The sequence below is a fragment of the Oratosquilla oratoria genome, chromosome 40 (genome assembly GCF_046742065.1).
Source record: "Oratosquilla oratoria isolate Oo_2021 chromosome 40, ASM4674206v1, whole genome shotgun sequence".
In the NCBI taxonomy this organism is placed as follows: Eukaryota; Metazoa; Arthropoda; class Malacostraca; order Stomatopoda; family Squillidae; genus Oratosquilla; species Oratosquilla oratoria.
In genome coordinates, this window is record NC_134816.1 from 7,332,401 (window position 1) to 7,345,425 (window position 13,025).

General features: G+C 38.2%; 1 protein-coding gene across 2 annotated transcripts in view; it reads left to right on the top strand.

Annotated features, from left to right (window-relative positions):
* Nucleotides 1-13,025, top strand: part of LOC143020628 (nardilysin-like) — a 252,330-nt gene that overhangs the window by 204,799 nt on the left and 34,506 nt on the right. For both annotated transcript variants that reach the window (XM_076177107.1, XM_076177108.1), the window contains one exon: nucleotides 8,555-8,699. In XM_076177107.1, coding sequence (XP_076033222.1) covers nucleotides 8,555-8,699 — 145 coding nt within the window. The remainder of the gene's footprint in view (nucleotides 1-8,554; nucleotides 8,700-13,025) is intronic.

The window sequence follows — 13,025 nt, forward strand, 5'->3', positions numbered from 1 at the left end:
GTAAAATAGTTTAGGTTGATCTTTGGATTTTGCTATTATATCTTTTTCATAGTTTCTTTTTTTCTCTCTCTTTGTGTGTGTATGTATTTATTTCTCAATTTCATGTATTTTTGCCATTTAGTCAAAGGATTACAAAGGCGGAGCATGCCGACAGGAGACTTTTTGATCCATATCAAGTTCGGATGCGAAAAAAAAATCATATTAATAATAAAACATTAAATAAAAACTATAATAATGTAAATAACAAATGAAATGCATAAATAAATGCATAGGTATAGTTAAATAATAAACAAACAGGTAAATAGTAAATAATGATAAATTGACATATAACTATTAATAAATGAAAATCAGACAGACAAATGATAACAGAACAAAAACAATTAATATAAGATAAATTATAATCATTACAGCATCTTGCTTAGGTATTTATCTAAATGATTCTTAAAGCTTCGAACTGAACTACATTGCACTACCTGTGCAGGAAGTTTATTCCATTCATTAACTACACGGTTGGCAAAGTTGTTTCTACCTACAGGTAAACGTCGACTTACGATGGCCGCGACTTACGATTGTTCGACTTTACGATGACGACGACGACGACGACGATATGATAATTTAACCCCTTCCATACGGTGCCGCACACGTATGCGTCATGAGGAGCAAGTGGATTCGCGACGCTGCCATATCGGCGTCTTGATTATATTTATTGTAGTCGCCCCTGTGTTTTTACATTCTCTCAAATGATTCATTCTCTGTGGTTTTCAAAATTCGCGGGTGAAAGAGAGAACGATCGATATAAGCGGTGACTATATTTTATGATGCGAGTATTATTACGTCACGTCGTACGGCTGGCATTGGCTGCTGCCCGCGAGATTTAAGTGCCGTACTGAAAATACATATTATAGTGTTTGAATATGGTAAAAAGGATAAAAATAATTAAATAAACTACTGTACATGTTTAATAGGCTATATTCAGTATCTCTGGTGGTTAATATACACTGTTATACAGGTAGGCTAGGTACAGTGACCACGGAACAGAGTGGGGATCGACTTACGATGAGATCGTCTTACGATGGCTCTATCGAAACCTAATGCCATCGTAAGTCGACGTTTACCTGTACTTCCAAATTGAATCTATTTCCGGACAGTTTGAGACCATTGTTTCTTGTCTGATTCTCATTCAATGTGAAAATTTTGTCACTTTCGATGTTGTCAATTCCCTTTAAAATCTTAAAGACCTGTATCAAGTCACCTCTGAGTCTACGCTTTTTTAGGGAAAACAGATTCATGTGTTTTAGTCGATTTTCGTATGATTTATTTTTTATATTTGGAATCAGTTTTGTGGCTCGCCGTTGTACTTTTTCCAGTCTGTCAATGTCTTTAATGAGATTCGGTGACCATACGGAAACAGCATATTCCAAATGTGGACGAACTAACGATTTATATAGCTTGTTAATGAGTGATGGACTTTTGAAATCAAAAGATCGCGCAATCAGCCCCGGAATCTTATTTGCTTTCTCAGAGGCTGAAATACACTGCTTGGATGATTTGAGGTCGTTACTGATAATTAAGCCAAGATCTTTTTCACTATCCACTTTTGTTAACGAATTTCCAAATAGCTTGTAATCGTACTTACTGTTATTTTTACCTATGTGCATAACCTTGCATTTACTTGTGTTAAATTTCATTAGCCACTTTTCAGACCATTGCTGTAAATTATCTAAATCTTCTTGAATATCTAATTGGTTTGAGTGATCATTTGCCACTCCGCACAGTTTTGTATCATCAGCAAATTTGGAAACAGTAGATTTTAGTCCATGGTCTATATCATTTATATACAGGTACACCTCACCTTACGTCGTTAATTGGTTCCAGGAGACACGACGTAACTCGAAAAACGACGTAAGTCGAATTTGCTTACAAGTAGGCTAGGTAGGCCTGGTGTAGCCTAGGCTAAACTGCCAATAGCCATTTTTCAGTACTTTATTTTACTTTTGATTGCATTATTTATTAAACAAGGTTAATAAAAATCTATTTTAAGTTTCCAAACAGAACATTTATTTATCATTTTGTAATAAAGTATAAAAAAGTACCTGTACTTATTCTTCAATACGTACAATTTGCTGTACTTTATGAATGCATTGTCAATTACATACGGTGAAACAAAACAAAAAAACAAATAAATAAAAACTAGTTTAAGCTTACAATCATTTTGTAATAAGTGAAAAATTGAAATAAGTATTTTTAATTTACCAATGCAGTACATACATTATGTCGATGTTTACGCGTTGCTATTTCGCGGTGCTGTACTCTATGAATGCATTGTCAATAACATACGGTAAAACAAAACAAAAAACAAAGAAATAAAAACTATTTCAAGCTTACATATAAACATATTGTAACAAGTGAAAAACTTTAATGTATTTTCAGTTTACCAAAACAGTAGATACAATATGTTGATGTTTACGTTGTAGACGTAGATGGCTGGGGATTGTCGACATCAACATCAGCTGATTCTCGTCGTTCGACGCGTAAAAACTGGTCAAGAGTGCCTTGAACCGTCTTCTTGTTCTTTTCTTCAAGGATTAGATTATAAGGAGCAAAAGCTTCATAACAAGCCCCCATTATCTTGGAAAAGCGTTGAGCATTTGGATCCATATCCTCAAACATAGCAAGACCTTTTTCGATGTGTGCAAATGCTTCCTCCATTTTCTTAATGGTGAAGTGGCGTGGCTCAGATTCATCATCCTCTTCTTCTTCTTTCTTTTGTTGCTCCTGAAGTTCCATCAAATCCTTGTTCGTCAGTAACTCCTTGTCTTTTTCAAATAAATCTGTGAAATCCTCTTCCTCCAAATTCATATCCAGCTCTTTGCTCATTGTAACCAAATCTTTGTTGACAACAACAGTATCGAAGCCCTTAAACTCGTGCACAAATTGCGGGCATAGCTTTTTCCATACACCATTCATAGCAGTGCTCTGAACATCATTCCATACTGCTGCTACATTCTGTAAAGCTTTGTAGATGTCATATCCCTTCCAAAAGTCACGAAGTGTGATAGACTCATCCATTTCAATTGCAGCTATTGCTTGCCGTAGCGTACGCTTCATATAATAACGTTTGAAGATAGCAATTATCCCCTGATCCATTGGCTGGAGAATAGACGTAGTGTTTGGGGGGAGGTATATGACGGTAATGTTGGGGTGAAAATCTGCGATGTTTTGTGGGTGGCCAGGAGCATTATCTAAGATAAGTAAAACCTTAAAAGGAATCCCCTTCTCCTTACAATACTTCTCTGCTGCTGGGACAAAATTATTGAAAAACCAATCTTCGAAAATAACAACAGTGACCCAAGCTTTTGAGTTAGCCATCCATATAACAGGGAGAGATGCTTTGGGTATATTCTTCAGGGCATGGGGGTTGTGTGCATGATAAACAAACAGAGGCAATAATTTAAAATCTCCTGCACAGTTACCTCCCAACATTATGGTCACACGTTCTTTTGAGACCTTGTAACCTGGAATCGTTTTCTCTTCCTTGGAAACAAATGAACGATCTGGTAATTTCTTCCAATATAATCCTGTTTCGTCTACGTTGAAAATTTGCTCAGGAAGAAACCCGTTTTCTTCGATGATTTTCTTCAGTGTAGCAGGAAATTCCGCTGCTGCTTGTTCATCAGCTGATGCGATTTCACCTTGTCTTTTAAGGAAGTGATAATTTCTCCTGTTTTTATATCTCATAAACCATCCAGGACTTGCTTTGAAATCTACATCTTTCTCATCTGGATATTTTTCCTTTAGGTCCTCAAACAAAGACAACGCTTTTTCCTGAATGAGCTCTTGACTAAGATTCGCATTCTGACGATTCCTCCTATCAACCCAAATCGAAAGAAGATTTTCCATTTCTTCAAATATCTTACCTCTTTTCTTGTTGATGATCGTGTTCTTCATCAATGGGGCTTCAGATGTGACATGTGTTAAAATCTTGTCTTTATTATGCACAATCGTTGATACAGTTGTCCGACTTACTCCAAAACATCGTGCAATCGATACAACTTTTTCACCATTACAATAACGTTTTATCATCGCCATTTTCTCCTCCAGCGAAATAGCATGACGCTTAGCACTTTCACTAGAACTTTTCTTAGGAGGCATGGAGGCAAATATTACAGTTACAAGTGAATGTTAATGAGAAAATTTACAAAACTTCAGTAAACAGATAATAATCCAAAAGAATTGCGGGAGTCGAGACGCCGCTTACGGTAAATACGTATTGGAAGTACCGTTGCGATTTTATGTTCTAGTGGACTAGGCCATACTACTTTATGGTATATATTTTAGCAGTTACTGAATCTTTATATAATTTTACATGCTTTTATTCTTATTTATTGTAACATGAATTGCTTGAAACGCTTGAAACGTTTTTTGGTGTTTATGCGATTCCATTATTGGCTGACCGACGTAAAGTCAAGTAAAACGACAACTTGAATTTTTTCCATATTATTTTTGAAAACCGACGTATCTTCGAAAACGACGTAGGTTGAAACGACGTAAGTCGAGGTGTGCCTGTATACTATGAATAGAAGTGGCCCAAGAACGGAACCCTGAGGAACTCCACTTGCAACACTTTTCCATCCAGAAGTTTTTCCATTTAAAACAACTCTCTGTTTTCGACCATTCAACCAATTACTAGTCCAACCTAATAGGCTACCACTTATTCCGTGTAAAGCTAATTTAGTAAGTAGTCTTTCGTGTGGGACGGTATCAAAAGCTTTTGCAAAGTCTAGATATATTAAATCTATATTGTTTCTTTTGTCATAATTCGAGATAACTGTGTTGTAGAATTCGAGTAAGTTAGTCACGCAAGAACGTTTCCGTCTGAAACCATGCTGGCTATCATTTATCAAACGGTTACTTTCTAAATGATGTTCAATAGCATCTCTGATGATAGTTTCCATTATTATTCCTACGATTGAAGTCAAACTTATAGGCCTATAGTTATTTGGTTTCTTTTTGTCACCTATTTTGAATATGGGAGTAACGTTAGCTAGCTTCCATTCTCTTGGGACATCGGATATGATGGATTTCTTGAAAATAATTTCTAATGGAACAACAATCTCATTTTTCATTTCCTTTAAGATTCTTGGATGCCAACTGTCAGGCCCTGGTGTTTTATTAACTTTGAGTTTGTCTATACACCTTTTAATTTTTTCTTTTGTTATATTTACCGTAGTGAGTAAGTTTACCCCAGACTTTTCACAGGTTTCAGTTTGGAATTCACTTTGGGGTGTTTTTTTTCTTTTCTTTTCTTTTCCATCTTTTCCAAGCTTTGTCTCTTCTATCTTTAGCATCGCTACACTTTTTATTGTACCAGCACTTTATGTACTACCTTTTCTGTTTCTGCTTAGGCACATATTTGTCTGATCCCTCTTTATATGTTTCTTTGAAAATGTTCCATTTCTCTTGTCTTGTTTCATCATTAGCAAATTTTTAACAACAGGCATTTTGATTTTTTTTTCTAAGTTTTAGAAAGTCAGTTTTGTTGTACATTAATCTTCCTTCTCTATGTTTCTCATTCCTTCTTACCACATTTTGTTCCATAAGTTTGATCTCTATTAGTATGTGGTCATTCTTTCTAATTGGTGTCTTATAGTTTATTTCTTCCTTTATTTCAGGTTCAGAGGTGAATATCAAATATTAAGTCTTGATGGTTCTTCGTTTTGTCTTAATCTAGTATTTTCTTTAACCCATTGAGTCAATGTGTAATCGATGGTCATATCCAGTAGGACATTGCCCCAGAGTTCCTCTCCACCTCCCATTGTCAATTCTTTCCAATTTATTCCCTTCGCATTAAAATCACCCATAATTACTATATTTTCTCTGTATTTCAGTGTCTCTGTTAATTCATTCTTTGTGTCTTCTAGTAATTTTGAGTGGTTGTCAGTCCAAGTCTTAGTTTTTGGTGGCACATATATAACTATAAACCTTCTACTTTTCATACTGCTGTTTTCGACTTTAACTGTGATTAATTCCACATTATCTTTTCCTTCTGTTGCCTTTATTACATTTAGGTCCTTTCTAGTCAATAGCATGACTCCTCCCCCCTGTTTGTCCATCCTATTTTTCGACCAAAGGTTGTATAAACCTTGTCCCACCATACTTGATTGTATAGGACCTTTCAGTTTTGTCTCCACAATTCCCATTATGTCGGGTTTCTCTATTGACAAATAGTCATTCAATTCATTTAATCCTGAAATCATACTGTCCATATTTGTATATGCCACTTTTAGTTTTTTCTTCTCTTCTCTTTCTTTGTTTAAGTTTCCATTTTTCTAATGTACCATTTTCTCAGTCTCAGATCCAGCACTTGTTTTTTTCCATCTCTGTTCTTTTCTCGTTTTTTCCTTGACTTCACTTCTCAGTTCTTTATCTTTCTCTAATTCCTCTTCATTTCCTTTTTTATCCATATATTTTTGTATCTTTCACTGCTAGTTTTGCCGCTTTTGATAGTATTTCTTCTGCTATCATTTGTGTTCTTAGTTTGATTTTCATTGGTCTGTGGTTTTTTCTTTTGAGTATGTACCCATCCTGTGTATATCATCAATTTCTGTATCTAGATTCTGTCCTTCATCTTGAACCACTTTTAGAATCTCCTTTGCAATTTCTTTCTCTCCCTTTTCTCTTTGGTATTTGTGTACATTGTGTATTTGTGTACATGCAAAGGGGGAAGGAGAGGGGGGGTCGCCGATTGAATGAAGCGGCCTTGCTGTGGATGTACTGTGTCTTGCGACACTGCTTCTGACCCAGGGCGGTGGGCGGGGTGCAGGGGTGACCCGTCATCCAGGAGGTGCTCAGATGAGAGGAAGGGTGGGAGGGGTGTGGAGTGTATTTAGGGATGAAAAGGGTGGGAGTGTTTTTATGCCTTCCCCTTTTTGGCTACCTCCCTTGGAAGGGGGAAGAAGCCTTGGTATATGTATGTATGTTTTTTTCATTTATACCGTAAACCACAATACATTTCTTTTTGTCCACTGTGTCTCTCACCCAATTTTCCTTTCTTTGATCACCTTGATCACTGTTTCCTTTGCATTCTCTACTACCTGCTGCTGTACTACTTCTTTGAATGGGAGTTTTTGACTTTCACATTCCATTTTCCGCTGATTTTTTATTTCATTCAGATTCTCTGTGATTGATTCTTCCATCTTTTCAGTTACTGCTTTCAATTGTTCTTTTACCTCTTTCTTCAATTCATCATTTGTATTTCTAACCTCATTTTCCTTTCATTTTCTCTTTTTATCACGCTTAGTTCACTTTTTAGTTCATTTAATTCTCTTAGTATCACCTCGTTAGTTGTACGTAGGTTGGATACCTCTAGTTGCAAAGCTTTGTAGTCTAATTTTAAATCAATCACTTCATCTGCTAAGTTGTTAATTTCTCTATTTCTTATTGCTCTGCTAATCCTAAAATCTCTCTCAGTGTCCAAGGTTTTCTTCATTGTTCCCCATACCTCCTAAATCCCGAGAAATACTCATCACTTACGTACCTGTTGGTTGTCTTCGGAGATCATTTAGACATGTTTTTTTGTGTATCACTCCCCATGGGGACTCAATTCTGGATTCATCCAGTCTTTTTGTTGGTTCATTGATTCTTACTTCTTTATTGCTTTCCATATTGTGCTAAACTATTTACCCAAGAACTGAACCGGATACAAACCCTGCTGGTCCCACGAAAACATATTGTTTCTCCCCAAAATAACAACAAAGTGTTTTTCCAAGTGTGGCAGTAAAGCGCCTGTTTGGAGCGCTAATTGTAGCAAAACTCGGAGCAGCAGTTGACACTTCCTCTACAACTGCTTACTATGTGGGTGAGATAATATGCTCTCCACGACATGCATTTGTCATGGTTTGTTTGGATTGATCATTCACCAACTCCAAACCTCTATCAAGCATACTCCAAATTATCTCCCTTTCCTTCTAATCTTTTACCACACATTGAACAACTATAGAGACACACAACCCTGACACTTCCTCACATTCAGCATAAACCATTCAATTTCTCTATTCCCAACCCTCAAACATACTATAATACTTATGTAACTTTTGACTACCCACAGCAGACCCCCTACCCAGTACATCCCTAACACTCCACATTGGCTTTCTTGACCCTGTCATATAACTTCTCCATATCCATGAAAGCCCAAAAGACATCCTTACCCTTTCTTAGAACATTCTTGGATATCTTTCTTACTGCAAATACTTTGTTGAAAATAATAATGATAATGAATGTTTCCATATTAAGCTGTCCAAAAGGTGAAGAACAAATACTATTTAACTCACAAATTGTATGGAGAACTTTTCTTGTGTGGTATTGAAAAGTATGGAAGACCATATGTTCTCATACCAAACTATCTAATAGATATTCGTAATAGGTGAAGATCTAAATTATACTCTACAACCCACAAGTTGTTGGGACATTGTAATAATACAGATTGTTACCATTAAATGATTTATGAAAACACAAGTATAGCCCACAAATTGTTTATAACTTCTTTGTACTTTAGGGACACCAGATTACTGATTTTACAAAAGGAGCACTGGACAGCTGCAGACAAACTCAAGGCTCTGCAAAGCATTACACCTAAAGACTTGTTAGAAGAATTTGCTGCAAGACTTATTCCATCCTGTCATGCTCGAATGTTGGTTCAGGTAAGATATTGAGCCTAGTCATATAGATATGGGGCTGTGCCAGGGTTTTATAATGTCACCATGGCTGCTCAACATGTATATGGATGGGGTGGTATTGGAGGTAAATAAAGGGTGAATGGCAGGAGATTGGTGATGGTTTGTGAGAGAGGTGGGAATTGGGAGATGAGCCAGTTGTTTGTTGAGGACACTGTACTTGTGGATGGGTCAGAGGAAAGTCTTAGGCAGCTAATGATAGACTTCGGGTGGGTATGTAAGGAGGAAATTAAATGTGGGTAAAAATAAGGTGATGATATGTACAATGGGGGAGGGTGGAAGTGAATTGGAGGTAAGTCTTAACAGAGAGAGACTAGAGAAAGTGAACAGTTTTAAATATTAAGGGTCAAATGTAGCAGGAAATGGTGTATTGGGTTTGGAGGTAAACTGTAAAGTGAGGGAAACAAGTAGATGTCATGGGGAAATAAAAAGTGTCATGAGAAATAGGTATCTTGCAATGCAAAGAGAAGACATTATGAAGGAGTGATTGCACCAATGACACTGTGTGGGGAAGAAACTTGAAATTTAATTGAGACCAAAAAGAGGGATTTAGATGTCTTTGAGAGAAAGAGTATAAGTATGGTGTAGGTTATGAGGATGGATAGAGTGACAAATGAGGTAAGAAGGAGAGAAGGGTTGGAAAATGAGGTAGCAGACAGGGTTCATGAAAGAATACTGGGACTGTTTGTGTATGTGGAAAGAATGAATAAAGAAAGACTAGCAAAAAGAGTGTGTAAGAAAGAGTTGGATGGAATATAATTGAGGGGAATCAAGAGTGGGATGGATGGATGGGGTGCAAGGAGGCCTCGAGTAAAAAGGGGTTACCAGTTGAGCAGAGAAGGAAGAGGACAAGAGAAAGGTATGATTGGAGAGTGGTTTTGAATAAATGATAAATTGATGTGGCCTGAAGGGATTTATCCTTGTCATCTTTAATTACTCATGAGTGGAAGAGGAGGGAAGGTCATTATGCAATGAAGTGGGTAGGGTAAACCATTTTTGGCTGTTGGGCCCTACTATGTAAATGCTGTGTACCTTGCTTCTGACTTTGGCTGTGGGTTGAGGGTAGGTATGGCCCTTTATCCTTTCATCCACAGAGGAGCTAAAATCAATCATTTCATTGCCCTAGGTCTCTCATGCAGATAACCTATGACCTTCAGGTAACCACCAACAGTTTCTGATTGGGTCCTAAATTTACTCATGAAAGATATTCTTGTGTGCGGCATCAGATGCCTGATGTATGATGATTTGGTGATACAGCTCAATACTTGCATTATAAAATATAAAGTCTGAGCTTTATTATTCATTCTCTTTCATTCTGAATATATTAATAACTATAGAAAATGTGATCACAAGCCAGTTGACAGAATATGGTCTTTCAGCTACAACAACATATACCATACATATACCAAAGGTTTTTTTCCCCCTACATGGGGGGTAGCCACAAAGAAAAAGGCATAGAAACCACTCCCACCCATTCCATTTCCTATATATTCCACTCCCCTCCACCCTCCTCCCTCCCTCTTATCTTGGCACCTCCTGGATGATGGGTCATCCCTGCATCCTGTCCACTGCCCTGGGTCAGAAGCAGTGTCGCAAGACACAGCACATCCACAGCAAGGCCGCTTCATAATTTCGGTGACCCCCCCTCTCCGTCCCCTCATGCAGAAAAGGAGAGGACAGGGAGAAATCCCTTCGGGCTGCGTCAATTTTTTTCTCATACATACTTCCTCACCCCCCCCCATCCCCCACCCACTCCCCCTCATGCATCATAGCATCATCTATACACAACCCCTCTCCATTCACCCCTATCTTCTGTCCTCTCCCGTCCTTCCTCCACAGACATTCCTCTCTTTTGTAATGCCCCTTTCACCCCATCCATCCATCTCATCCTAGGATGCCCCCTCATATTCACTCCTTCCACCTCTGCCTTCCACACTTCTTTTAATCTTCACTCATTCTTTCCATGTGTCCAAACCATCCTAATATCCTTTCATCAACCCTATCTCCCAGTTCCCTTTCTACCCCTGTTCTCCTCCTCACCTCCTCATTTCTTACTCTATCCAGCCTAGTAACCCCTATCATACTTCTCAGACATTTCATCTCAAACAACTACAAAATGTATATCAAGATGCCAATGCCGGCATCCCCGTCTACCCATTTGCATTTCATGATGCCTATGTTGGCATCATTGTATGGAAGAGGTTAAGGGATTGCTAGTGTAGGGTATTTTAGTATGATGTGATTATCTTCTGTGTGGTTGCCTCTAGGGTAGTGTGAATCTATGGTCAAGCGTATGATGTGTTAGTACTGTTTCAGTGCTGGATAGTGTCCTGAGTGCAATTAAGCTAGTGCGGTTCTTATTAGATGTCAGACCATTTTTTCTCTGGGGCTTATGTCTAGGAGTTGTTGGTGGAGTATTGAGTTTAGGGATCTGTCTTGAAAGGCTTGTTTATTGGTTTGAGTGTTTATGTGTGGATATTTTGTGTGGTATAGGTGGTAGGTAGTTATAAGTGCTTGCATGGTATGCTGTTGGAGTAATTTATTTATTTAATTATTTTTTGTAGTGGTGTCTACAAGATATAAAGTGATGGATTTGTGGTGTTATGGGATATGGTGTAGAATTGTGTTCCTCTCCTTTTCATCATGTGTCTATGGGGAGAATGTTTCTGTATGCAGATGTCTAATTTGGGTGGTTTTGATGCATCCTGATATTACTTTCAGTGCTTCATTCTGTACAGTTTGTAGGTTTTGTGTGTTTGTCTTGCTGATTGTTAGGAACCATGTTGTGGAAGCATAGTCAATGGTTATTAGAATTTGTGTCTGTTGTCCAGAGTTGGTGCTTGCAATGATTTAAATAGGTTTGTTTTCTTGTGTATTCTTGCTGTCAAGTCCTTTACATGTTGGCAGAAAGTCAAATGAGCATTGAATATTAGGTCTAGAAAAATAGAATTGTTTTCTGATGGATGTGAACATTTGGCTTTACTACATATATATATATATATATATATATATATATATATATATATATATATATATATATATACATACACCCATATCTTCAGTGTTTCTGCATGACAGGATAGAGAGGGTAGGGCCACTGATTAAATGAAGTGGCTTTGCTGTGGATGTGCTGTGTCTTACTGCATTACTTCTGACCCAGGATGATGGGCAAGATGCAGGGATGACCCATCTTCCATGAGGAGCCAAGATGTGAGTGAGGGAGTGGGTGGTGAATGAGAGTGAAATGGGTGGGGATGATATAGGTGGGAGTGGAATTATGCCTTTTGATTTTGGCTACCCTCCTGTTAAGGGGAAAAAAGCCCTTGGTATATGTATGTACATACACTTACCAAAGGCTTCTTCCCCCTTACAAGGGAGGTAGCCAAAAAACAAAGGCACAAAACCCACTCCATCCCCACATACTCCACTCCCATTCACCCCCTCACTCCCTCTTATCTTGGCTCCTCCTGGATTACAGGTCATCCTTGCATCTCACCCACTGCCCTAGGTCAGAAGCAGTGTCGCAAGACACAGCACATCCATATCAAGGCTTCTTCATTAAATTGGCAACACCCCCATCTATATCCCCTCATACAGAAAAGGAGAAGATGGGGAGAAATCCCTTCGCGCTGTGTCAAATTATTTTTCACACATACTTCCTTATGCCCCCATCCCCCACCCACACCCTTTCATGTATCACTGCATCATCCATACACAATCATTCTCCATTCACCTCAATTTTCTGTCTTCTCCCATCCTTCCTTAACATATGTAGTCACCACTGTTGGCTCCTCTACTGGTCGTCCTTATTAGCTCACCTCCAAGGCTGCCTGCATTACTTCTGTGAGAAGTAAGTGAGTGGTAAGGAGAGGAGGTATGGGAGATTTTTCAATTAGAGGAGTCAGAACACACCACTGAGCTTGCCGTTGTATGATTCCATTGGGCATTCTCCGTATTGGCTGCATGTTGTTATGGCAAAGTAGCATGCAGTTGATACTTTAGGGTCTATATGGGGCACCCCTATGGACCAGAGCCACACATCATTTTATCTGTGATAGAGGAGGACTCTGCTCACAGAGAAATGATGAAACTTTTATTATACTGCTACTGTTCCTCCGTTATGCTGTCCCCCAACCCCTTGTTGCTGTCCTGTACCATTTCTCTGAATTTCATTTCCTTTTTTTACCCTACCTCCTCATATCTCACTCTATCCAGCTTAGTAACCCCTATCATACTTCTCAGACACCTAATCTCAAACACATTCAAACTCCTTCTCTCTTCCTCTCTTATGTT